The 24,033-nt window shown below is 35.9% G+C and overlaps 2 protein-coding genes across 4 annotated transcripts in view; both read right to left on the bottom strand.

Moving 5' to 3' along the window:
• The window catches only part of LOC129946332 (rab GTPase-binding effector protein 1), a 302,925-nt gene that overhangs the window by 243,559 nt on the left and 35,333 nt on the right, over positions 1 to 24,033 (bottom strand). The gene's annotated exons all lie outside the window — the stretch shown is intronic.
• Positions 14,317 to 14,876, bottom strand: LOC129945278 (uncharacterized). Its single transcript, XM_056054936.1, has 2 exons — positions 14,649 to 14,876; positions 14,317 to 14,607 (listed from the first exon to the last, which is right to left on the bottom strand). Exons 1-2 carry the CDS (start codon positions 14,874 to 14,876, stop codon positions 14,317 to 14,319), a joined length of 519 nt encoding a protein of 172 aa, XP_055910911.1.

Raw genomic sequence — 24,033 nt, 5'->3', positions numbered from 1 at the left:
GGATTGTTGACAATAACATCTTTTACAAATGTACGTCACTCGAACAACGTCGTAGTACGTATTTTCTCAATCTTATCCCCATTATTTGAAGGATCTACTGAAATAGCCAACTGAATCAAATTTAACCTTAAAACTCTGGCTTTTAGGAATATCTATTATTTTACCTTTTAGCTTCATTCGTATTGTGAAGTAAAGAGATGCGTTCTTTAGTCGTGCTAATCGAATGCGGGGTGTCTAACAGCGCTCTGTGTTTCACTATCACTGGAATATGGTTTCTAAAGACTCAAAACCAATTTACATTCATAACTTCTTCTTTATCCATTGCCTAATGCTCAAACTGTGTATCTTGCACATAAAAGGTATGTAAAACTCTTCGTACTTACTTACTTACTTAAGGTGGCGCTACAGTCTAGGGCGGAACTGGGCCTCAACCAACATGCGTCTCCAGCCAGCTCGGTCTCTAGCTAGCTGTCTCCAGTTTCGCACGCCAAGTTGGTTGAGGTCTTCATCCACCTGAGTGCGCCACCAGTGTCGCGGTCTTCCTCTACTGCGCCGTCCCTCGGGATTGGATTCGAAGACCTTCCGCGCTTTGATTTCCATTCGCTCTACTTGACTTAACCATCTTAGTCGTTGGACTTTAATTCTGCTAACTAGGTCAGTGGCGCTGTACAGCCCGTACAGTTCGTGGTTATATCTACTCCTCCATTCTCCATCTATGCAAACGGGACCAAAAATCACCCGAAGCATCTTAAGACGTTCTCATCTTTCTTTGACAGGGTCCAGGCCTCAGCGCCATAAATGAGAACCGGGATGATGAGTGTCTTATTGATGGTGATTTTAGATGCTCGAGAGAGGACTTTACAACTCAATTGCTTTCTAAGTCTAAAGAAGCAGCGATTTGCAAGAGTTATTCTTCGTTTGATTTCAGCGCTGGTGTCGTTGTCTGTGTTAATAAAGGTGCTTAGGTAGACAAAGTCCTTAACTACATCAAAGTTATAGCTGTCCATGGTGACGTTTTGTCCAAGACGTCATTGTTCAATGTCCTTTTTTGATGACAGCATAAACTTGGTCTTGCCCTCGTTGACCACTAAACCCATCTTCTTTGCTTCCTTCACAATGCTCAAAAACGCTCCACTGACATCACGCTTTGATCTTCCAATTATGTCAATATCATCTGCGTATCCGAGTAGTTGGACGGACCTTTGGAAAATTGGGCCTCTAGAATTGACGGTTGAGTTTTGCACAATTCCTTCCAGAACTATGTTGAAGAAGTCGCATGACAGTGCATTGCCTTGTCTAAAACTTTTTTTGATATCAAATGCATCGGTAAGATCTTTTCCGACATTGATAGAGCAGCGTGAATTCTCCATCGCCATTCTGCACAAAGGAATAAGTTTGACAGGGATGCCAAAAATGAAATTGCTCTTCCCTATTCATGCTGTCATACGCGGCTTTAAAATCGTTAAAGAGATGGTGGGTATGGATTTGAAGCTCCTCGGTTTTTTCCAAGATCTGCCGTTGTGTGAATATTTGGTCGATAGTGAACTTTCCTGGTCTGAAGCCACACTGATAAGGACCTATCAGGTTTTTGACGAACGGCTTCAGACGTTCACATAATACGGCAGAAAGGATCTTATATGCAATGTTAAGGAGACTGATTCCCCTGAATTTGGCGCAATTTACAGGGTCTCCTTTCTTATGTATCAAGCACACTATGCTAAGTATACACTCATCGGGCATGCTTTCTTCCGACCATATTTTGCAGATGATTTGGTGCATGCTCCGTACTAAGTCATCGCCTACTGCTTTGAATAGTTCGGCAGCGATGCCGTCAGCTCCAGCAGCTTTGTTTGACTTCAGTTTAAATATAGCTATCTTCACTTCGTCTAGGCCGGGTAGGCGGAATTGTTGATCTGCGTCGCCTAGGTTGAGTGGTTCTATCTCGTCATCGCCGTTATATAATTTGGAGAAGTGATCTTTCCATATTCTCAGCATGGACTGCGGTTCTACTACGATGTTCCCCTGATCGTTTTTACAGGCTTCGGTTCGTGGCTGGTACCCTTGGGAGGTTTTTTTACCTTTTGGTAAAATTTACGAACCCCATTCCTGTTGTGACTATCTCCTCGACCGCGCGCTTCTCGTGCTCTCTTTTTTTTCGTCTAAGAAGCCGGCGTTCATCTCTCTTCTACTGCTCGTAGAGCTCACGAGCAGCTCTGGTCCTTCTGCACAGCACCGCTTGTATGCCTACTTCCTTCTTTTGGTTTGTATCGGAATATCCTTAGCCGAACCTTGGCTACAACGAGGTAGTGGTCCGTGTCAATGTTGGCCCTCGGAAAGTTCGGATATCTTGTATACTGGAGAAGTGTCGTGCGTCGATCGCAATATGGTCAATCTGGTTGATTGATCAGGAGATTTCCATGTCCCCTTGTAGATATTAAGATGTGTGAACTGCATACTAGCTACCAGAACGTCTCGCCCCGCAGCGAAATCGATCAGCCTGAATCCGCGTTGGGAGGTGGTGTCGTGTAGGCTGTATCTCCTGATTGTGCTACCAAAGATGTCTTCTCTTCCTAGCTTTGCGTTAAAATCTCCTAAGATAATTGTAATGTCATAGCCATAAGTCTTGTCCAAGAGATCGAGGAATATGTATTTGGTGCCTTCATCTTTCTTCTCTGTTGGGGCATGCGCGCAAATTAGGCTTTTGTTGGCGAATTTAGCCTTGATGCCGGTTGTTGTGATGCGCTCGCTCAAACTGTTGAAACTCAAGACTTTCTGCCTGAGTCTAGTTCCAACAACAAATCCACACCCAAATAGACGCTGTCTCTGTTCTGAGTAGCAGTCGCCGTGGTATACATTGCGTTTGCCCAAAACTCTTCGTAAGCTAATTTAAAAAAAAAATTTACCAAACCCGGATTTTAAAACCTCCACTTTAAAAAATAAAACCGTTAATAAATATTTAACCCCCTTCAAACTCAAAAACAGAATTTTTTGAAAAGTAGTTTTAGGGCAAACCCTATTTGAAAAGGGTTTCGAGTGATTGACATGTAAGTCAAATTTTTGACAAATTTCAAACAAGAAACCCCTTCAAATTCAGTTTTTATGTAAAACTAGTTTTGAAGAAACTCAATAATTTGAACATTAATATTAACTACTTTACTTATTAAACTGTTCCGAAATTTCTATATTTTGACAATATCGAAACCCAATCAGCAACAATTTGAAACATAATAACACTAAAGGATTTAGAATCCCGAGAATTTATGCTAATGAATTCAAGTAAAAGGTCGATACAATGCCAACTAAAATTAAAAATGTGGGATTGATACATAAGCAACAAATAATCAAAAATGCTAAAAATAATGGGATTGATAATACACACTTGCGGTACTCCAAGCTTTAGGTAGAGAAAGAAGTTCCTTAAACCTTTTAACTGCGGGCTATATTACAATGATGTACGTTTTTTTAGAAATTCAAGAAAGAATGTAATGTAAAACATTACAAGATAAAAAAAATAAGTTTTTGTTTAAATAAATCAAATAAGGGCAACAGACCCTCATACAGATTTACAACTTGTAACCATTATATAGTAGCTGTACAAAACAAATGCAACGGCACTACAGTAAGTGGCTTGGTTTGAAAGCAAGAATTATGATCTTTGTTTCTTTTTTAAAAAAATAAACTTTCTTTGAAATTCTTACCATCGAACACAGGTGATAAAAATTGAAAAAAAGAAACAGAACCTAAAATTTAACCTTGTGGTACTTCATACTTCAGTAGAAAACAGTTCATTGAATTTTTCAGTTTTCACTTGCTCTTTATTTTCAAAATATGATGACGGATTATTAAGTCCCGAAAACTCTTCAAAAGGAACAAAAAAACATATACAAAGAAGACTTTATATTTAAAAGAAGCAAAGAGGTGTTGTAACAGGTCCTTGAAATAAAATACAAAACTATACTTTCAACTAATGAAAAAAGGAAAGTTGTAGACCCAAACCGAAATCCTCTTCTTCAAACCATTTTTTGACTATTTTAGCCTTTGACTTAAATGTTACTGATTTTGATTCAACAATGATTGCATAACACGATCAATTTAGTTACGTCATATCTTTTTTATTTAAAAAAACGTTGCCAAATAAAAATCTCGAAAGGTCTTAAAATTACGTACCAAACAGATTTCTCATCTAGAAAAAAAATAAAAAACAAATCAGTTTATTGTTTAACAATAGCAAATCACTTCAAAAAAAGCTTTAAATAGAAGAAATAACATCCGTTTACCAAGGTCTTGCAAAGTGCTTACTGCTACCATGGTCAGCTTCATTTTGTGCGAATAAAATACGGTCTTTGTTTTCATTTTAGCACACACTCAACCTCAAGTCTGAAGCTAAGTATGACTCAGACAAACATAGTTAAAACAGCCTTAAGCGATGCTGCTCTAAACAATGCTCAGTGCATACTTTTAAAAGTTTATAAATAGAATTTAATACAAAAAATAAACATTAATAACAATAAGACAGAAATATTTGTGAATAGAAAGATAAACAAACTCAAATAGTTCAAAATTCATAGAGCTTTAGACAAATTCTTGATACTGGCTTAAATCCATTCCTAATTTTTTTTTTCACTAATTTAGTGGAATACAAAATTAGAAAACACTTAAAAAACTGTAAGACTTGGTCTGGTCATATAACTGCACCTACGTATTCAAATTTATTCGATTATTCTTATTTTTGTCTGGCCAATTGACGCACAAAATTAAATCATAAACAAGTATGATTCTTTGGGTCGTTAAACTGTGTGTCAAGGTCAGGGGCATATATGGCGAATACAAAATACAGAACATATCGAATTATGGCAGAAGGAAAACCACAGAGCATAGACCGACAAAACCAAATACTGTTGAGGCGTCTCGGGACATTGACACAGGATTTGCTTTTGCATGGACAAATATTAGGTTTGCAGTCTCATATCAATGGCATCAGGCTCAAGGCAGGTGGCTAATGAAATTGTACGCAGAAACACAAAACCCAAAACCCCACAAGGCGAGAGAGTCGTCAAACTCGTAAATCTATAAAGACCAAGTTTACAAACGCCCGCTCCATCAAATCATATGACCAAAACCACCCGCCTGATGCTTCTGTGTCTGTTTCGGTTTCTGTTGCCGTTTGTCGATGCGGTAAGGTGGTGACTGGTTAGTGACTTGTGTGTCACTTTTTTTGGAGAATGTCGTCGTTGGCGTTCGTTGGTTGGATATTGAGCTGTGTTCAACGGTCTTTGAACCCCAACAAACAGAAAACACTAAAAAGGACTTCGAGTAATTGAGCAAATAATTCTTGTTCGTAAAACTTTTTTCTTTTTTAATAATTTGTCTGAGTTTGTTGTTATTTACGAGACATAAGTTCAATTAAACTCCCGCTATTAGTTTGTTTTGTTTTCGGTCATTGATGTAAAGTGTCTCATAAAGATAAAGGCACCAAAACCGCCAACAAAGAGCGACGACGACGACGGTGGCAATAAAATAAAAAATATATATTTTTTGAAAGGTGAGACATCAACTTCAACCACAGGTGAGTTATGGTCAATTTATAAATTTGAATATACAACACTAATGACATGATTTATCATTGAAGTTGAAGTAAACTGCCATTAATAAAAAAAATATGTTATGTGGAAAGATAAACAACAGAAAAACAAAAAGTTTTAAAAATATTTTGCAACTTTTTTGTTTGCGATAAGAAATATAGTGACAATGTTGAATGGGATCAGAGCTTGGGGAATTTCACACCGAAGAAAAAAATAAACAGAACTTTCTTAGAAGACGAATTAGGAAAGACACCAAAGTTTTGGAAAACTTAACTTTTTGGCTATGGAATTATGTAGTTTTTAACTGACAGAAGGTTTTTATAAATGATTTTTTAAACTAAAATTTCAAATCAAAAATTGGTTATACAAATCGAATTTAAAGTTCTAGTAATTATTTTTGCCCATACAATGAAGCCATGAAAAAATTTGCATTCCCTACGTTAAAATTGCAAGATAATGTCTTTACGAACATTTGCCTTTATATCAGCCTGTGAATTGGTTGGTCTAATATCAATTGACAGGTTTGATTCGTCTAAAAAAATTTTCAAGGTTAATGTCAAAGGTATACTTTTTCACATTTCGGATTTTTTAATAGAAATTTGACATTTTTGAACTTTATTTGTGAACGCACCTCTTAATTAATCATCCAACTGTCATTGTCAATTTGATCAGAAAGCTCAAAATGTTCATCATGGTGAAGTACGCAAACAAGCAACATCTGCAAATATTAAATGTTTTCTACCGGAATTCGGAGACGGTGACTGCAACTTTAAGAATGTTAACTCGAATTTTTGAGAATAAATATTTCAGAGAAATTGGTATGTAAATGGTAGACATGTGCATTCAAGAGTACACAAGCGTCCACAGGTTTTTCTTAAAACCAACCTCTGTCTATCAACTCCTACTCTCAAACGAATTAAAGACAACTTACTTCGGATATGCACGTGGAATGTTAGGTCCCTTAACAGACCAAGAGAGGCCGAAGAATTATCGGAGGCCTAGACTGCTATAAAACAGACATCACCACCATCTAGGAAATACGATGGGATGGGCCGGGAAAAAGAGGATGAAAAACTGCGATATTTACTATGGTGACTGCTAACACGAAAACCAACAGCGCTTATTTGGATGCGGCTTCGTCATTGGAGCCAGACTAAGGCAAGAAGTCTTGAGCTATAGGTGCATCAATGAGCGCCTCATGACCATACGCATCAAGGCTAAATCTGTAATATTAGCCTGATATGCACGCACACCCCCACAGAAGACAAGGATGACAGCACCAAAGATATGTTCTTCGAGCTCTTAGACAAAACATATGAGCAGTGTCCTAGCTACGATATTAAAAGCTGTCCTGGCGATTTTAATGCCAAGCTAGGAAGAGAAGACATCTTTGGTGGAACAATCGAAAAACAGCATGCCGACAACTCTTCCGACAATGGATTTAGGCTTATAGATTTTGCTGCGGGGCGTACCGTCATGGTAGCCAGTACGCGTTTTCCACACCTCAACATCCACATAGGAACTTGGACTTCTCCAGATCAATCTACCGTCAACCAGCATTATGAAGGTCCGAATTTTCCGAGGAGCTAACTAACGACTCGGACCACTACCTCGTTGTAGCCAAGGTAGCACTTCGGATTTCCAGACTCAAGGCAAAAAAAGGAGGTGCTGGGAGAAGGTACAACGTCGAACGGCTACAATCGCAAGAGAACGCCAAATCCTTTTCCGAACGAGTTACAAGTAACCTCTCTCGAAGTTCTCTGCCGCAAAAACAATGTATCGAAACCCAGTGGCAACATTGTCAAGATGCAATCAGAGAAGCCGCCTCTGATTTGCTGGGTTTCGAAACCACCAACAAGGAACCCCTGATTTGATGAGGAACGTCGGCAGGCAAATGCAGCCAAACAACAGGCACGCAAAGTGGCGCTGTATAAAAGGACCAGAGCTGCTCATGACCTCTATGAGCAAAAGAGGACAGAGGAACACCGACTTCTCAGAAGGAAAAAGAGAGGGTATGAGAAGCGTGCGGTCAAAGATGTTGAGAGGTTTAAAAGCAGGAATGAAGATCGAAAGTTTTATAAAGAAATGAAACGAAATTCACAGGTACATAAACTTAGAACCGAAGGCTGCAAAGACTTAAGTAGAAACATCATAGTGGAACCGCAGTCAATGCTGAGAATATGGAAGGACCACTTCTGCAGACTGTATAACGGCGACGACAAACTAAATTCAGCTGTCAGGCAGGATGATCCATTCAACATAGCCGACGAAAGCAAACAATCCCGTCCTCCCGAATTAGACGAAGTAAAGATTGCCATATCTAAGTTGAAGTCTAATAAAGCCGCTGGAGCGGATGGCTTGAATGTCGAGCTCTTTAAAGCAGCTGGAGATAAGTTGGTTAGGAGCATGCACCAACTTATCTGTAAGATATGGTCGGAAGAAAGCATGCCCGATGAATGGAACGTCAGTATTGTTTGCCCGATTCTGAAAAAAGGAGACCCTCTAAACTGCACCAACTATAGAGGAATCAGTCTACTTAACATCACCTAAAGCCTATCGTCACCAAACGGTGTATGGAGCCATGTCCAGTTTTGGCATCCCTGCCAATATCGTCTATTTGTGCAGGATGACCATGGAGAATTCACGCTGCTCCATAAAGGTTGTAAACAACTTAACAGAACCTTTCGATGTCAAAAAAGGTTTTAGACAAGGTGATAAGCTGTTATGTGATTTTTTTTAACATCGTGCTTTAAGGAATAGTGCAGAGCTCACACGTCAACACTAGAGGCACTATCGTTTAAAAGTCTGTCCAATTACTAGCATATGCTGATGACATTGACATAATCGGAAGAACTCAGCGTGATGTCAATGGGGCTTTTGTGAAAAAATAGGTTTAACGGTTAATGAGGGCATAAGAAAGTCAAAACGTCACCATCGACAGACGTAACTTTGAGGTAGTCAAGGACTTCGTCTACCTAGGCTCCGCTCTAAACGCAGAAGACAACACTAGCGCTGAGATCAAACGAAGAATAACTTTTGATAACCGCTGTTCCTCTCTCGAGGGACCAAAGTGTTGCTATATATTACCCTTATCATCTCCGTCCTGCTATACTGTGCAGAAGCATGGACTATGACGAAAGTGGATGAAAGCACCTTAGGTCGGTTTCTGGGCTGGGTCACGTAGAGTGCATGGAAACTAATGCTCCGGCCCGAATTCACACCCACAAGACAACGCATTATAGAGCAATACCGCGGATCAGGTGGCGCCCACAAGTGGAAAGTGACCTCACCCAACTTGGAGCTCGAAACTGGAGACATCTAGCTACGGACCGAGCCAGATGGAGAAGTTTGTTGGAGAAGTTTGTTGGCCCTGGTTAACACAGGACTGTAGCGCCACCTTAAGTAAGTAAGTAAGTAAGTATTTCAGAGAGATTTACTTATCTTGAAGGACTTGCACCTCATAAAATCTCTAGTAGGGCTTTAAATATGAATTGCTGGCAGTTATGTCAATTGACATGTTTTATTCGTGCTTAAAGTTATTCAAAGTTAATGTATAGGTTTTTCATCTATCTGATTTTCTAATAGAGATTTGACATTTTTGACCTTAATTTGTAAACACACCTTTTACTTTATTATTTTTTGAAAAAAAAACGTCTTCATATTTGTACAAGTTCTCCCTAAACCTTTTTTAATTACACAAACTCAGCAGACTTAAGACTTTCATATTATTTAAGAAATTTTAGAAATATTTGCTTATCTTCAAAGACTTGCTTGACTTTCTAAATTGTGACAAAAATGTGTTGTTAACTTGATGTTAACTGAAATTCAAAAGTGTAATTCCCTTAGCCTAATGATTAGTGCGTAAGACTGTCATGTTAGAAGTCTTGGGTTCAACCCCTACTTATGCCACCTAAAGTTTTTTTTTCCACGAATACTGCCTCTTACGAGGAACTAACAAATCTTTCACGAGTAATAATTCTTGTTATGAAAAGTGCTTTTTCAAATTATTCGTTCGGATTTGGCAAAAAAAACTGTAGGTCCCCTTCATCCCTGAAATCATGACTCGCACACAGTTATGGTTAAGGTTGATTTACCTAATTTATTTTTTTATCTAAAATTCAAAAGTGTTCATAAACTTAACAAGAAAACCCGCCTACGTTAAAAATAATTGTAGACTTTAAACAGCTTAATGACAGGTCATGGTTTCCAACACCACCAACTTTCAATACTCTAACCTCAATCCACATACCTATTATACACTTTTGTTTTTTCCTATATTTCACTGACATTCAAAAAGATTGTAAAGATTCAAAAATTAAATATTACGCTGCATAACAAAAACCAAGCAAAAATATAAAAAAAAAAAAAAACCTTTTTATAACCCTCGCAAAACGTTATAAACAAAAGCACCTTGGCTAATATCCAATCAGTTAAATTTTTGCATTGTTCTCTGCTGCTGCTCTAAGCATCCCATTTTCTAACACAAAATTACAAAACATAAAAATAACAAAAAAAAATATTAAAATATAAAATACAATTTTTACCCGCCTCCGACCTGGAAGAATGGACACAATAATTACTTCTTAATCGAAAAATAACCACCGCACTCTGCCAATAACAAATGTTATATAAAATGATACCAAAACTACTATACAACAAAATTTACATACAAACATTCATTCATATAAATATATAAATGTATTTAACTATAACGACCAACCAACCGTCTAACCGTCTAACCGTCCAAACAAACCAACGAACCCCTCAAAATAGTTACATTGTTATTTTGAGTTACTAAAGTGCACTCGTTTAAGTGTGAACAAATGACATGAATTTTAATAAAGTTCCAAATATTTTTAAATATATTTTAGAATTTCAAAACACCAAGTAACAAAAATGTCAACCTCCCTTAGCTGTCAAGATCCAAATGACAGGTGGCAGTTGAGGATATGACATTCACCAAAAAAACGTACTAGATTTAATAATCAAAACAAACAATGTATTTAGTTCATGATTTCACCACTAAATGTCAGTGTTTGACAGTTCGATGACACAGGACAGTAATTCAATATTGCATTGATCTTAAAGAAGCGTTTCGGTTCAAAAGAAACTATGTACAAAATTTCGATTTTTCAAAATAAAAAAAAGATTTTTCGGATTTACTAATTTTTAAACTGATCCATTTCTCAATTTGACAGTTTTCCATTTTTTTTAAAATGAGATATTGATTTCATGGGCTTCTTAACATATTGAAACTTAGCAATTCTTCATTTGACAGTTTTCGTTTTTTTTTAACTGTTTAATTCATCGAAACCATAGCCATCCTTCATTTGACTCTTTATGATATGACAGACGATTATACACCAAATGTTATTTAGATTTTCCTAAGTAAATAATAATTGATTTTCGGACTGTTATCTGACAAATCTTATTTTGACATTCATATTTGCATTTGCACCAAAATTCATTTGAACATTATTTCGATTTTTTAAAATAGATAATGTACTTGATATTAGGCCTGTTTAATTTATTGATATTTTAGCCTTCTTTAATTTGACAGTTCTTGATTTGACAAACAAAAAATCGTATTTTAGCCTCCATTTTTAATCATTTCTTACCAAACGTCATACAAATACTATAACCTTCTCGACCTTTTCTGGAGGAAAAGCTAAAGGAAAGTCGTAGAAAAAAGTTAATGGTTTGACATATATACAACAAGTTTTATTTTGACATCTATATTATATTTTCTAACAAAAGTCACTCAAAAGCTTTAAAATCGAATTTTTAGAAAGCGACAAATTAAGAAAAATCCTTAAAAAACTGATTTTTTGGAAATTGAAATCGTAGACTTCATTTCGTTTCAGAGTATATGAATTGACAGATGTAGAAAAACTTTTATTTTGAACTGACACCCACAAGTAATTTTGATTTTTCAAATTATAAAAAATATTTTTTTTGAAAATTGGATTCAATGTAATAATAGACTCTTTTGTTTGACAGATGTACATATTTTGACATTTCGTACCAAACGTCACCGACAAATTATCGGAAACAAGTAATGAAAATAATTAAGGAAAATGTTTAACTTTCGCTTTTTTTGTGTGAAGGTTAGTTCACGATAATCTATAAAAGTTCTATGACAGGATATTATAAGTAGCTAAATTTTGACATTCATGACATTTGGACACATATTGTGGAAATTTTATTTGTGCTTATTTTAAATACAAACAAAATGGTCTCACTAAATTATTATTGGCCTCAGGACTGTGATGGCGCGAGAACGAAGTTGTTATTGTTAATGTTTCCAATTGCAACAAAGTTGCTATTCCCGCTTTTGCTGCTGCTGCTGTCGCTGCCGTAGTCATTGCCCGTCGTTGTTGTTTACTGTTCTGCTGCCGAAGGGACAAAATGCAGTGCGGTGCGATGCAATGGTTTGAAGTATAGACCTCTGCATCTCGCCATCTCCACCTATTGTTATGGATGGTGCAATCAACTGACAGCTGTACTTGCCTTACTTTGGAATTTATCAACATACAAAAATACCGATTGTGTCTGTTTGTTCGTACGTCCGTCTGTCTGCCTGTCTATCTGTCCGGGGCTTGCGAATTGCTTGATCATGATGTTTCTATATCATATACTCCATTGAGGGAACTCCATCATCATCATCGTCTCTTAGTTCAGCTTAGCTCCAGCTTCAAGTCAGCTCAGAGTAGAGTATAATCGTCCTCCTTTTTTTCTTTTATTGGATTTTTCCATACTACGTTGAGCACCTAACCTACCTACAAACTTGGCACGAATATAGTTCCATCGTTTATGTTTACGTTTTCAATTTTCATTTGCTTAAAATGTGGCAACAACAAAACAACTGCAACTACAACTAACTAACTTAACTTAAACACAAAACAAAAAGATCCAAAAACAAAACCACCGAGTCCGCATCTACATCCAAGATAATTTTAGACTTTGTTGTGAGATTGAGAATGAGAAGGTGGAAGCGTGGAAGCTGACCAAAAGGTGCAAATCACTTAATTTATGTCTGGCAAAATTTACACGGCTAAGGCTTGAGTCCTAAGTTGCAACATTGTTGCACAAAAGTAAACGCTCGCCTCACCCTTTCCTCTCTTCGCTTCTTGTTTCTTTGTTGTCGCGTCAAAATAACATCGTTGCCGCCACCGCCTTAGAAGACGTCTGTTGTTGTTAAGTTGTGTGTTGAAAAGGGAACAGATGAATATGTAGTACTTGTACTTTTTAACGGGTGTTTTATTTAGAGATAGAGAACTTTGAGTTGGTAACACTATTTTAAATGACAGTCAGCTGTCAACTGAATTAGTTTTTGTTTCGTTTGACAATTCAACATAAATATACTGAAGCCTGAAAAACGTTTTAAAATTCTGCAAAATTGTCACACAGCTTAAACCACAATTGAGGCTTTGAAGGAAACGTTTAAGGCCCAACTATAATAGACTTAACCGCAAGTAAGCTAATGTCAAAACCGAACGAAAGTTATCAGAAGTTATCGTAAAAACAAAAAGTAACCATAAGAAACTTAAGCGAATTTGAGATTTGCTTAAGCTCGAGCCATTAAAATGGCTCTTGCGTAATTGCTCGAAAGTTAGCGAAATTTAACGAAACTGAGCAAAACGTCTATTATGGTTAGTGACATATAAGGCTGCGTATTGGTTCGTTCCCTTAAGCTGGCTTAAGCTCGGTTAAGTCTATTATAGTTGGGCCTTTAGTAATCACACAGTTCCACGTTACGGACACGGACTGGTGCGTTGGTCTGTTGGTCAATAAGTTCGAAACGATTGATGACTTTGAGGATACCATTTGCCACGTCATTCTCGACATTCTTCGACCTCCAGATAAGAATACCTCCGAATAAGCCGTAGCTGTCATATGTCAGAATGTTCTGCCAATTTTAAAAAGTCATTTTTGTTTTATTCTATTTTAAAGTTCTATTCCTCTAAACAAAACACCTTTTCGAACTTGTACTTTATAGGAGGAAGGTGGTTTTTAGCTTTGTTAGCCTAAGGTGTGCCGCTGCCACACCGCCACCCTCAATGTGAGCTATCTTCTCATTTGCGGATAATTCATCTCGAAGTTAAAACGCGGAATGAGTTTTATAATGAAATAACATAGACATGCATTAAGTACTAAGATGGTTTGGCTTGAATGCGCTTCAATGTTAGAGCTGCAACATCTTCGCATATAAAGGATTGTTATATTTGCAACATTGTTGTAAGTAGTACGGGATGTTGTTTTTTTCTGAGATACGAATATGTAAGATATGTTTATTTTATTTAGTTTTAAAAAAGAAGAAGATAAATGATGAATGATGAATGCAAATGTGGAATAATTTTTGCCAGAGCACGCAAGACACGTTTTCAATTTTTATATTAATTGAACCCTATATACGTTTTTGCACCTCGTGTATTTGGTGCTCAATGCCGCCGGCCGCCACACTGCGCCGCGTTGAGTTGGTTTTCTGTTGTTGTTGAAAGTTTTTCTAAATTTCTTAGAATAAGTTTACACACATGCAATTGTTCAATTTGTGTCGAAAAAAACAAGCATGTAAATTGCTCGATTGGATGATTGATAAGTTTCTGCTTCTACATATGAACACGCACTCTTTTTTATAAAGGGTGTCCAACAATGTACACAAGATCTCGATTGAAATGATGCCTTACATCGATTTGCTTTGAAACTGCGTGATAAACGTTGTTTTTAGATATGTTTATTGCCTCTTGTTATCGCATTGTAATATAAGTTCTTGATTCCAATTAATTAGTTCTTGCAATAAAGATTGAAGCCAAAGTGCTTCTTGAGATGTTGAGGCTAAGGCCATATACTCAGCCTCTGTAATGGAGAGTTCGACAGTAGGTTGTTTCTTTGCATCCCACGAAATAAGTCCTCTTTGGTATTTAAAGAGATAACCTGTAGTCGATTTTCTGTGATCTGAGTCACTAGCCCAGTCAGCATCCGAAAATCCTTCTAAACATCCTTCATTGTCTCGAATGTATTCTAGCTTGTAATTTATTGTTCCTTTTATATAACGGAAAAGTTAACCGTTATCCAATGAGATTTTAGAGGATTATTATCAAATCTTGATGAAGCCCCCACTGCAAACGATGAATCTGGGCGATATACTTGTAATGCATATAAAATGCTTCCAATAGCTTCTTGATATGGAACGGTTTTCATGTAATCAGTTTCGTGTTTGCTTTGTTGATGTGTTTCTTTTATAAGCTTTTGGTTAATATCTAAGGGTGTGGATACCGGAATAGAATCCTCCATGTTGAATCGCTTGAGAATATTCTTTAAGTATGTCCGTTGGTCTATCCATAACTTTCCTTTTTCTCGATCGCGAGTTATTTGCATACCAAGCAAATTTTAGCTTCTCCAAAATCTTTCATCTCGAATAACTTAGCCAAATTTTTTTTGATAATTCTTTTTCATCTTTTTTATTTGTAAAAATCAGTATGTCGTCTACGTAAATAGCGACGAAAGCTTTATCTGTGCTGTTTGTCTTGTAATTTCATCCAATTTCTTATTCCAAACTCTGCTAGCTTGTTTGAGACCATAAAGTGATTTCTTGAGTATACAGGCTTTATTTTGAACATTATCAAAACCTTCAGGGAGATTCATGTAAATTTCTTCTTTAAGTTCACTTTGCAGGAAAGCAGTCACAACATCCATTTGATCGATATCCAAATCATATCGTACAGCAAACTTAAAAGAACTTAATGGACGTGTGCCTTACGAAGGAAGAAAATATTTCTTGATAATCGATCCCTTGACGTTGCGAATACCCCTTTACGACCAATCTAGCTTTATATTTTCGACATTATCACTTGCATCTTTGTTCGTCTTTAATGTCCATTTGGAATTTATGGCTGTCTTTCCTTTTGGTAAAGAAACTAAAAGTGCCATTTTTCAAATAAGCTGTATATTCATTGTTTTTTCCAATCAGACATATGTTTGATCTTCATTGCCTCAGCGATAGTCTTTGGATCTTCATCATTGTTGCTGGCCACGTACGATAGATAACAGTATCTTGCAGGTGGATTTCTTATTCTGGTAGATTGTCTTATTCTCTCATATATGATTCCTTCTGAAGATTCTTTAACAAGGAAATCATCTTGGGCATCCAAAAAACTTTTTTCACTTGCCGTTTCGTCACTTATTTCGATTGGTGTTTCGATTGGCCGAATGGAATTTCGTCTTCAATTCCTTCTTGCTTTTAATGAAAAACGCAAAGACTTTCCTTGAAAAATCATCAATGAATATAAGCATGTACTCCGAACCTCCAATTGATTTTTGTTCAATCGGACCACAAAGATCTGTGTGCACTAGTTCTAATATTGATTCTGCTCTAGTACCAATTGAGTTAAACGGCAGGCGTTCCATTTTACCTTTACATGTGATGAAATTGATTTTTGAACTATCGCAATAAATATTCTGAACCACTTTCGGAATCATAGCTTGTGTGTTTTCAATACAACACGCTTGTGCCAACTTTGGTTGGGTGGTCTGTTGAGTCGGAACATATTGTTCAACAAGCTTGCAGTTGCAACAGCATTACCCCTTGGGTCTTTCACTAAACATCCATTCTTGGAAAAAAGCATTGGAAAACCCTCTGAACAATTTTCGAGACAGATAAAAGATTAATGCATAAGTCAGGAAAGTAAAGGACTTCTAAAAATTCAACCTCACTTTCTTTGAATTTTACAATAGATACCTTCATATACTTTACCTATACCTTGGACTTGCATTTTTGAATTATTTGCAACAATTACCTCAGAGTTGAGATTTTCCATCTTACTTGAAAAGCATGCACTATTTGAGCACATGTGAGCTGACGCTCCCGAGTCGAAATACAATTTTTCTTTGTCAAGAGCCGTGACGAAAAAACTTCTTACATTGCATTCTACTTTTGTTGATAATTCTTATTTTTTTTGGACATTTAGCAGCAATATGGCCACATTCGTTGCAGTTTTAACATTTAAAGTTCTTATTCCCAAAGTTTTTCCTGTTCTTGCCAACAAAAGCAGTATCTTGACTTGCATCCAAATTAACGTCTTGAAGAAGTTTGGTTTTAATACTGTCTCCTGTAATAAGAATCCCAGAACTTTGGATTCCCATTATCATTGGCTTGTATTCTTCGGGAACTAGCTAAAAGCATTGATCCTATCTATTCTTCATCTAGGTTAAGACTAACAGACCTGAGTTTGTGCGATGTATTTAAAAACATCGTTAACGTACGCATCTACGGTAGAAAAATGTTTCAATTTTATAGAATAAAACTTTTGGATGAGCCCAACTCTCCTCACAAGACCAGAATCTTGAAAAATTTTCTGAAGAGAATCCTAAATCTCCTTAGCGCTTTTGCAATGTCTTATATGAAGATAAATTGATCTTTCAACAAGCCATATGTATCTCTGATTTTGCGTTTAAGAGCTTCGTTGCATCCTTCTCCGTCTCAATACCATCAGAAACATCCTTCCAAAGTCGTTTCATTTGGAAATAAGCTTCAACGGAAAATTTCCAGTCTTCGAAGTTTTCACTTCCCCGAAGCTTTTCAATACTGAATTTCGTTTCAGACATCTTTTCTCAATACAAATTTCCTTAATATTTTGTATTTAGATCGTGACAAGGCCCATTAGCTGATGTTTTAAGATTCTCAACAGTTTTAATAATAATAATATTTATTTTCAAAACATCAAACATATAAAAATTAGTACAATTTGATAACAATAAAATAAACTAAGTATTTAAAAACAAAGTAACAAATCTCAACTTTCAACACTTAAAGGGCCATGCACATGAGAGCGAACAACGAATGAAAGAATGGACGAACAAAAGTGATTTTGCACATTTCAAAAAGTCAATTTAAAACAAAAACACATTTTAATTATTAGAAACTAATTGACACTTATGTTAGGATAGTAAAATTTGACTTTTGTTTGCTCTCTAAAACAAGACAATTTTGTAAAAACTATTTGGTAATGACGAATTGCAGTGTGGTTGCTATCAACTGTCAAACTCTATTCGCGTTGTGGAACGCCATCCACACTGCAACGAATAAATTGTTCCCGCTCAACTTAACCTCAAAATTATACCACTCTTGTTTTGTTTTTTGATAAAAGGGTAATTATAAAATGACAATTCGTTGCTGTCTGCGAATAGAAATAGAGCTCATAGCTCATGTGAAAGAAAAGTCAAAATATGCGAACATGCACAGTTCGCAGTTCGTAGCTCATGTGCAAGATGTTTAAGGCATAGGTAGTTGTCCAAACGCATTTTTTCGTCAAGAAAAAGTTAGGAAGACTTTGACCTTTTCTATGGTATCTCGAATAACTCTTGGTTTACCTACACATTTAACAATAAATTAAATTAGGTTGCTCAACAGTCCATACAGAATCAGGACCTAGTGGCTTACAAGTGTCAACCATTCCTTTTGAGTCATGTGAAAGTCATCTACAGTTTATATGCCAAAACCTAATGGCTTATTTATGAGAAGGCACTTTTCGTGAAAAGAATTACTTTTGAAGGATTTGTCAAACTTTTTTTAGGTGGCACAGGCAGACATTTAACCTAAGACCTCTGAAGTGGCAGGTCTACACACGGTTTTTTAAAGCATATTTTTAAAAGAGTGATCCGAAAAAGATTGTTACGTATCATATTTCAACTTTTTAACTTTTTAATGGCTTTAATATGTTGTGATTTATATAACGTTCACTTCACTGGAGTCATCTTGATCTTGAATGGGGGTAAACTAAAATCTGTACGTAAAATAAGACATGATGTGGTCTGAGCGATGACTTATTTTTGTGAATTAAGTGCTTGGATCGTTTGCTACGGACGTTGGCTTTACGGCACCGATATTTTCGGCCAACCCCTTGTCTCACTACAAATTGAATGAATGAAATCAATTTGAGAGATATCAAGAACAGAACAACCAAATTTGCGTACTATTTTTAGTAGATTTAATTTTTTTTTATCGACAACAATACTTTCTGTGAAATAAAATAAGTTTAAAGCCAATAATTTTAATTTTTGAAAAGCTATTTAAGTCAAAAGTAATTTTTTACCAAGTTTTAGTATTGTTTTTTTTAGTTTTTTATTTTTTGTAAAAAAACCTGTTAATTCGATTTTTCCCAAAATTGAATGTTGAAAACAATATTTTTTATATGATAAAATTAGTTTTAGACTATGTCTCAACGTTTTGAAAAAATATTTACGTCGAAAAACAATTTTTACCAACTTTTTTAAATTTTTGTTTAGGTTTTTGTTTTATAAAAAAAAAAACTGTCACTTCGATTTTGCTCAAAATTTGTCCGAATGTTGAAAACAATATTTTGTATAAGTTAAAATTTGTTGGAAGCCATAATCTCAAATTTTTCAAAAGATATTTGAGTCTAAAATCAACTTTTACCAATGATTGTTATTTTTTTTTAGGTTTTTAATTTTTTTTAACAAGCTGCCAATTCGATGTTTCTGAACATTTTACCAGATATTGAAAACGTTATTTTTCGTTGCACAAAATTGTTTTGGAGATAAAATTATTTTTGTTCGTAAAATTTTTGAGATGACAAATATTTTTTTTCTCCAGTTTTTTTATTTATAAAAAAAAAGTTAATTGGTTTTTTCCAAGAAATATATTTGTTTGGTATCATGGTACAATACATAATTTAATTCAAGTCTCTAGCGTTATTGGTTTGTGAGATATTTAGGGTAAAAAAAAAACATTCAATTTTTTTGAGAGACCTTTCCGCATATTTCTGCATTATTATCTATATAACAAAATTGGTAGAAATGTCAAAATTTTCAATTTAACAAAAACATAATCCTATGGAAAGTTAAAAATAAAATAATATAAAACTAAATCTTTGTTATTTAAAAATTTTTGATAAACAATTACATCGTAATAAAATGTAATACCATATATTTAATTCAAACAATTTTAATGTAAACAAAAAAATTATGGAAATTCTTAACTTTTTTAAATAATGTTAAACTTTTTATATACCTTAAAAATCTTGGTAAAAATCTAAACCGATTCCATTAAATAAAATTATGTAAAACAATTGTTTGTATCAACAAAAAACGTTGAATTTAAACTTAAAAATGGTCGACTTGGGACAAATTTAATTCAAAATTTATTTATTTTATATTTAGAAAGGAACAAATTATAGAAATTGTATTGCTCTGAAGAGCCAGCTCCAACGATCTCAGTCATGCGCAGGCCTCACAAGCCAGCTATGAAAGGAAATTTAGTAAGGAAGTAAGATGAAAACACAAGTAATAGCCTCAGATGAACGGACTGATAAGAAGGTCTACAGGCCGAGCTTTTTAAATACGCTGGAGCAGATGGAGCATGCACCAGCTAGTAACTAAAATTTGGTCGGAAGAAAGCATGCCCGACGAGTGGAACTTAAGCACCATCTGCCATCCATAAAAAAGGTGACCGCCATCTCTGCACCAACTAGCCTTTTAAACATCGCATACAAGATCTTGTCAAGTGTTTTATGTGAACGCCTGAACCATTCACCGACGAACTAATTGGACCTTATCAGTGTGGCTTCAGGCCTGGAAAATCTACCATTGCCACTCTGCGCCAAATCCTGGAAAAGACCCAAGAACATAACATTGAAACACAACATCTTTTCATCGATCAAAACCACCAGAGGGCTTCGACAAGGTGATGCGCTGTCATGTATCTGCTTCAATATTGTTCTTGAAAAAGTGGTGCACAACACCAACGCCAATACAAGTGGCACCATCTTCTATGAGGCGAAGAAATTGGGTCTTGACATTAACGAGGACAAAACGAAGTATTTACTGTCGTCAAATAGAGTCTATTCACACCGTAGACTTGGTCAAAACGTGACAATTGACAGGTATAACTTTGAGGTGGTAAATGAATTTGTTTATCTGGGCACTGCTGTTAATTCTACAAATGACATCAGCGCGTAGATCAAACGTAGAATTACCATTGTACAAAACCTTAATCACCCCAGCCTTGCTGTATGAACCCTCTCCCATGTGGATGAAGGATTTCTTGGTATCTTCGAGAGGAAGGTTCTACGTACGATCTATGGTCCGGTTTGTGAAAACAGGCCAAGAAATATGTGGCGGAGAAGATAAAATCAGGAGTTATACAAGCTATACAGTTTTATTGCCACTAGTCAAAAAAACTCCGTGTTCAACGCTTAAAATGGCTAGGGCATGTCGAGCAAATGAACATCGAAGCTCCAGCCCGCAAGGTATTCAACGCCAAGCCTGAGGGAACAAGATGCACGGGCAGGACTCATCTCCAGTGAAGTGATTAAGTTGAGCCGTCAACTTGGTATTCGAAACTGGAGGCAGCAAGCTAGAGAAAGTTATAACTTGAGGCCCAGGGAGCACAATGAACTGTAACGCCAACTAAAGTAAGTAAGTAAGTTGTTTTTGATGCGAGTCATTTTAGTTTCGCATGTAAAATTCTATGAATCATTATGTCCCTGTTTTTAATCAGTTAAAGGGGAACAACAAATTTGGATTTCTTTCCTGGTTTTTTGCATTGTTAAAATGAGAGCGTTCCATTAAGGAAAAGGATATCAGTGAAATGGCCGGATACGACTACGGCGGCTGCGAATATGACTACGCAAAATTTTCGATGAATTCGTTCATCAGTAAACCCTTAATAGCTTCGCGAATTCCAACTAATCATGAAGTATTAGTCTTAGCTTTATATTTAAATTGGACCCATTAAGTGTCAATTTACAAGACTATGTTGAGTGATTACTTTTCGAAAATAAATAACAGAATCATTAAACTTTTCTTACATTTACAAGACAGTGATTGAAACAATATCACTGTGTTGTTGAAGCATTTTTCGTTCCATTTTTAGTAAGGACTTAATATAGGCTTGTCAAATGTCAAAATAAAACAGTTGTATTAGTATCAGTTGACCAAATAGCAAACCATTCAAAATGAAACCTCTTATTGGAAAACTCTATCAAAATTGACATAATTATTACTTTTTCATGTGCAAGTCTCCTCTATTTTTCCATTTTTTACCAAGAGATTTCAAAAAAAGTTGCGAAATTATATAATTTTTCAACTATAAAACCTTTATTAGTTATAAGGTCTACAGACATTTGAAAAATAACAAACCGTACTCAAAATTTGTGGAGGCGGATTTATTGAAAGTTTATGAATAAATAAAAGTGCGTATACGCTACGAGTATCATTTTCAATTTTTTTTTGTTCAGTTTATAAAAGAAGAATATGTTAGCAGAGGATAAGACATAATATCTTACCTTAAAAACTATAAGTGAGCTATAAATTTCAGAAACTGAAAGAGTTTCCCAATTTGTTTATACAATTTAATGATGGTGACAATTATTGCCCGATATGCATTTTGATAGTTTCTGTTCGTTTAAAGCCAATCAAACTGAGGAAAACCGGATAAGTTCAAGCAAGCTAGAAAGGCCTGCAACGCCCATATTTGACGTGACCAAAAATTACGTCAAACAATTCTGCAATGTCCCAAGACAGTACACATTTTTGGTCATTTGTAAAAAATATCAGAAATTCTTCCTTTTCCTCGGGTCCTACGCTCGTTGTCAATGACACTCCATTTGTTAGCTCTTATAAGAAAGCTAATCTCTTTGCTAGGCAGTTCGCCACCAATTCTACGCTGCCATTGAGTGTTACGACTCCGCCTGTCATCGAGCGCCTTAGTGATTCTATTGGGCTAATCTTTTTTCGCACTAGTACTGTGGCGAGAGTCCTAAAAGATCTTAACATACACAAATCCGCTGGCTCGGATTGTATCCCCGCTATTGTTCTGAAGAGGTGTTCTTCAACACTGTCAAAACCACTGCGTAAGCTTTTTCATCTGTCCTACTACTTAGGTCTCGTTCCGGGCGGATGGAAAACCGCATATGTCCAGCCTATTCAGCGAATCTTCCTCACCCTTTAATTACTTACCAATTGCATTTACGTCTTTTCATTCTAAGGTCATGGACACGCTGATTAATTATTAGCTCAAGAAATATCTTGAAGATCGAAAGCTTCTTAATGACCGTCAGTACGGCTTTCGAAGCAATAGGTCCACTGGTGATCTCATGGTTCATCTCACCGAACAGTGGAGCAAATCCTTACATCGCTTTGGAGAAAGTAAGATTATTGCACTTGATATTCCAAAAGTATTTGATAGGGTTTGGCATGAGGCTCTCTTATCGAAAATGTGTGCTTTCGGTTTTCATGAATCCCTGCTTCATTGGATTAGTAATTACATTTCAAATTGTTCAATGCAAATAGTATTGCATAGATTCAAGTCTGAAAACCACACAATAAATGCTGGTGTACCCCAAGGCTCTGTTCTATCTCCAACACTCTTTCATATTTTTATTAATGATCTCCTGACGATAGTACTCTTAGCTTTTCGTATTCGTTCTCAATATCAATGGAACTACAACGACAAAATATGATAAGCTCATTAAATTCCGCCCTAAACAGCATTGTTCAATGGGGATTAAAAAGCCTTGCCTCGATATTCTCGGCATATTGTGTATCACCAACCACTTTTGTGGAACGATCACATACGCGATGGTGCCAAAAATACCGCAAGGTATTTGGGTTTTCTAAGGTGATACAAGAAGTTTTTCTCCCCCTCTTATCTGGCTGTTATCTACAAGACTTATATACGTCCAAAGCTTGGAATAACTTTAATATCTGGGCTGGTGCTTCTTGAACTTACTTAAGCTTCTTGGACAGTATTGAACGTAGAGCATTTAGATTGATTGGTTGATGTTACCATCGTAAGATCATTTGCGTTTTTTTAACATCGTCGAAATGTTTCTTGTCTGACCCTTTTTTACCGTTATTTTAACGGTGAATGCTCTAGAAAAGTAGCCAGTTGCATTCCTCCCCTTAGGCAATTCAACTGTCATACTCGTTCTTTCAGGAATGCTCATCAATATACCCTCGTACCCCCCGTACTGTCAAGAACAGAGATTCGTTCTTTAGCCGTACTATGCGAATGTGGAATGCCTTACCACTCTCTGTTTTCCCAGCCATTGTAATATTCAAGAATTCAAAACCAATGTATACCGACACCTCCTCTTATACCCTTGGGTGTGCGCTAATTATAAAAAAAAAGTTCTATTAATGGAATCGATGACGAAACCTTCAAACAAAAGATCTTTAAAATTGGTTCAAACGTTCTATAGAATTAATAGTAAACTTAACACGACAGTTATTTATCCAAGTATACAAAATTCGATTTAAATTAAAATAAAATTCATCACTCAAATATCTTTTCTAGTTTAAGAAATAAATTAAATGACAGTGTTAAAAATATTGCTTAAAAAAATTGCAATAAATAATCAACCCCTGTATTTTATCTGCATTCATTAAAAAACACACGAAATTGCAGTTAAACAAAAAAAAAACTATAACA

This window comes from Eupeodes corollae, chromosome 2 (genome assembly GCF_945859685.1).
Source record: "Eupeodes corollae chromosome 2, idEupCoro1.1, whole genome shotgun sequence".
NCBI lineage: Eukaryota > Metazoa > Arthropoda > Insecta > Diptera > Syrphidae > Eupeodes > Eupeodes corollae.
The sequence above is the reverse complement of the archived record's forward strand: the minus strand, read 5'-3'. Positions and strand labels throughout refer to the sequence as shown.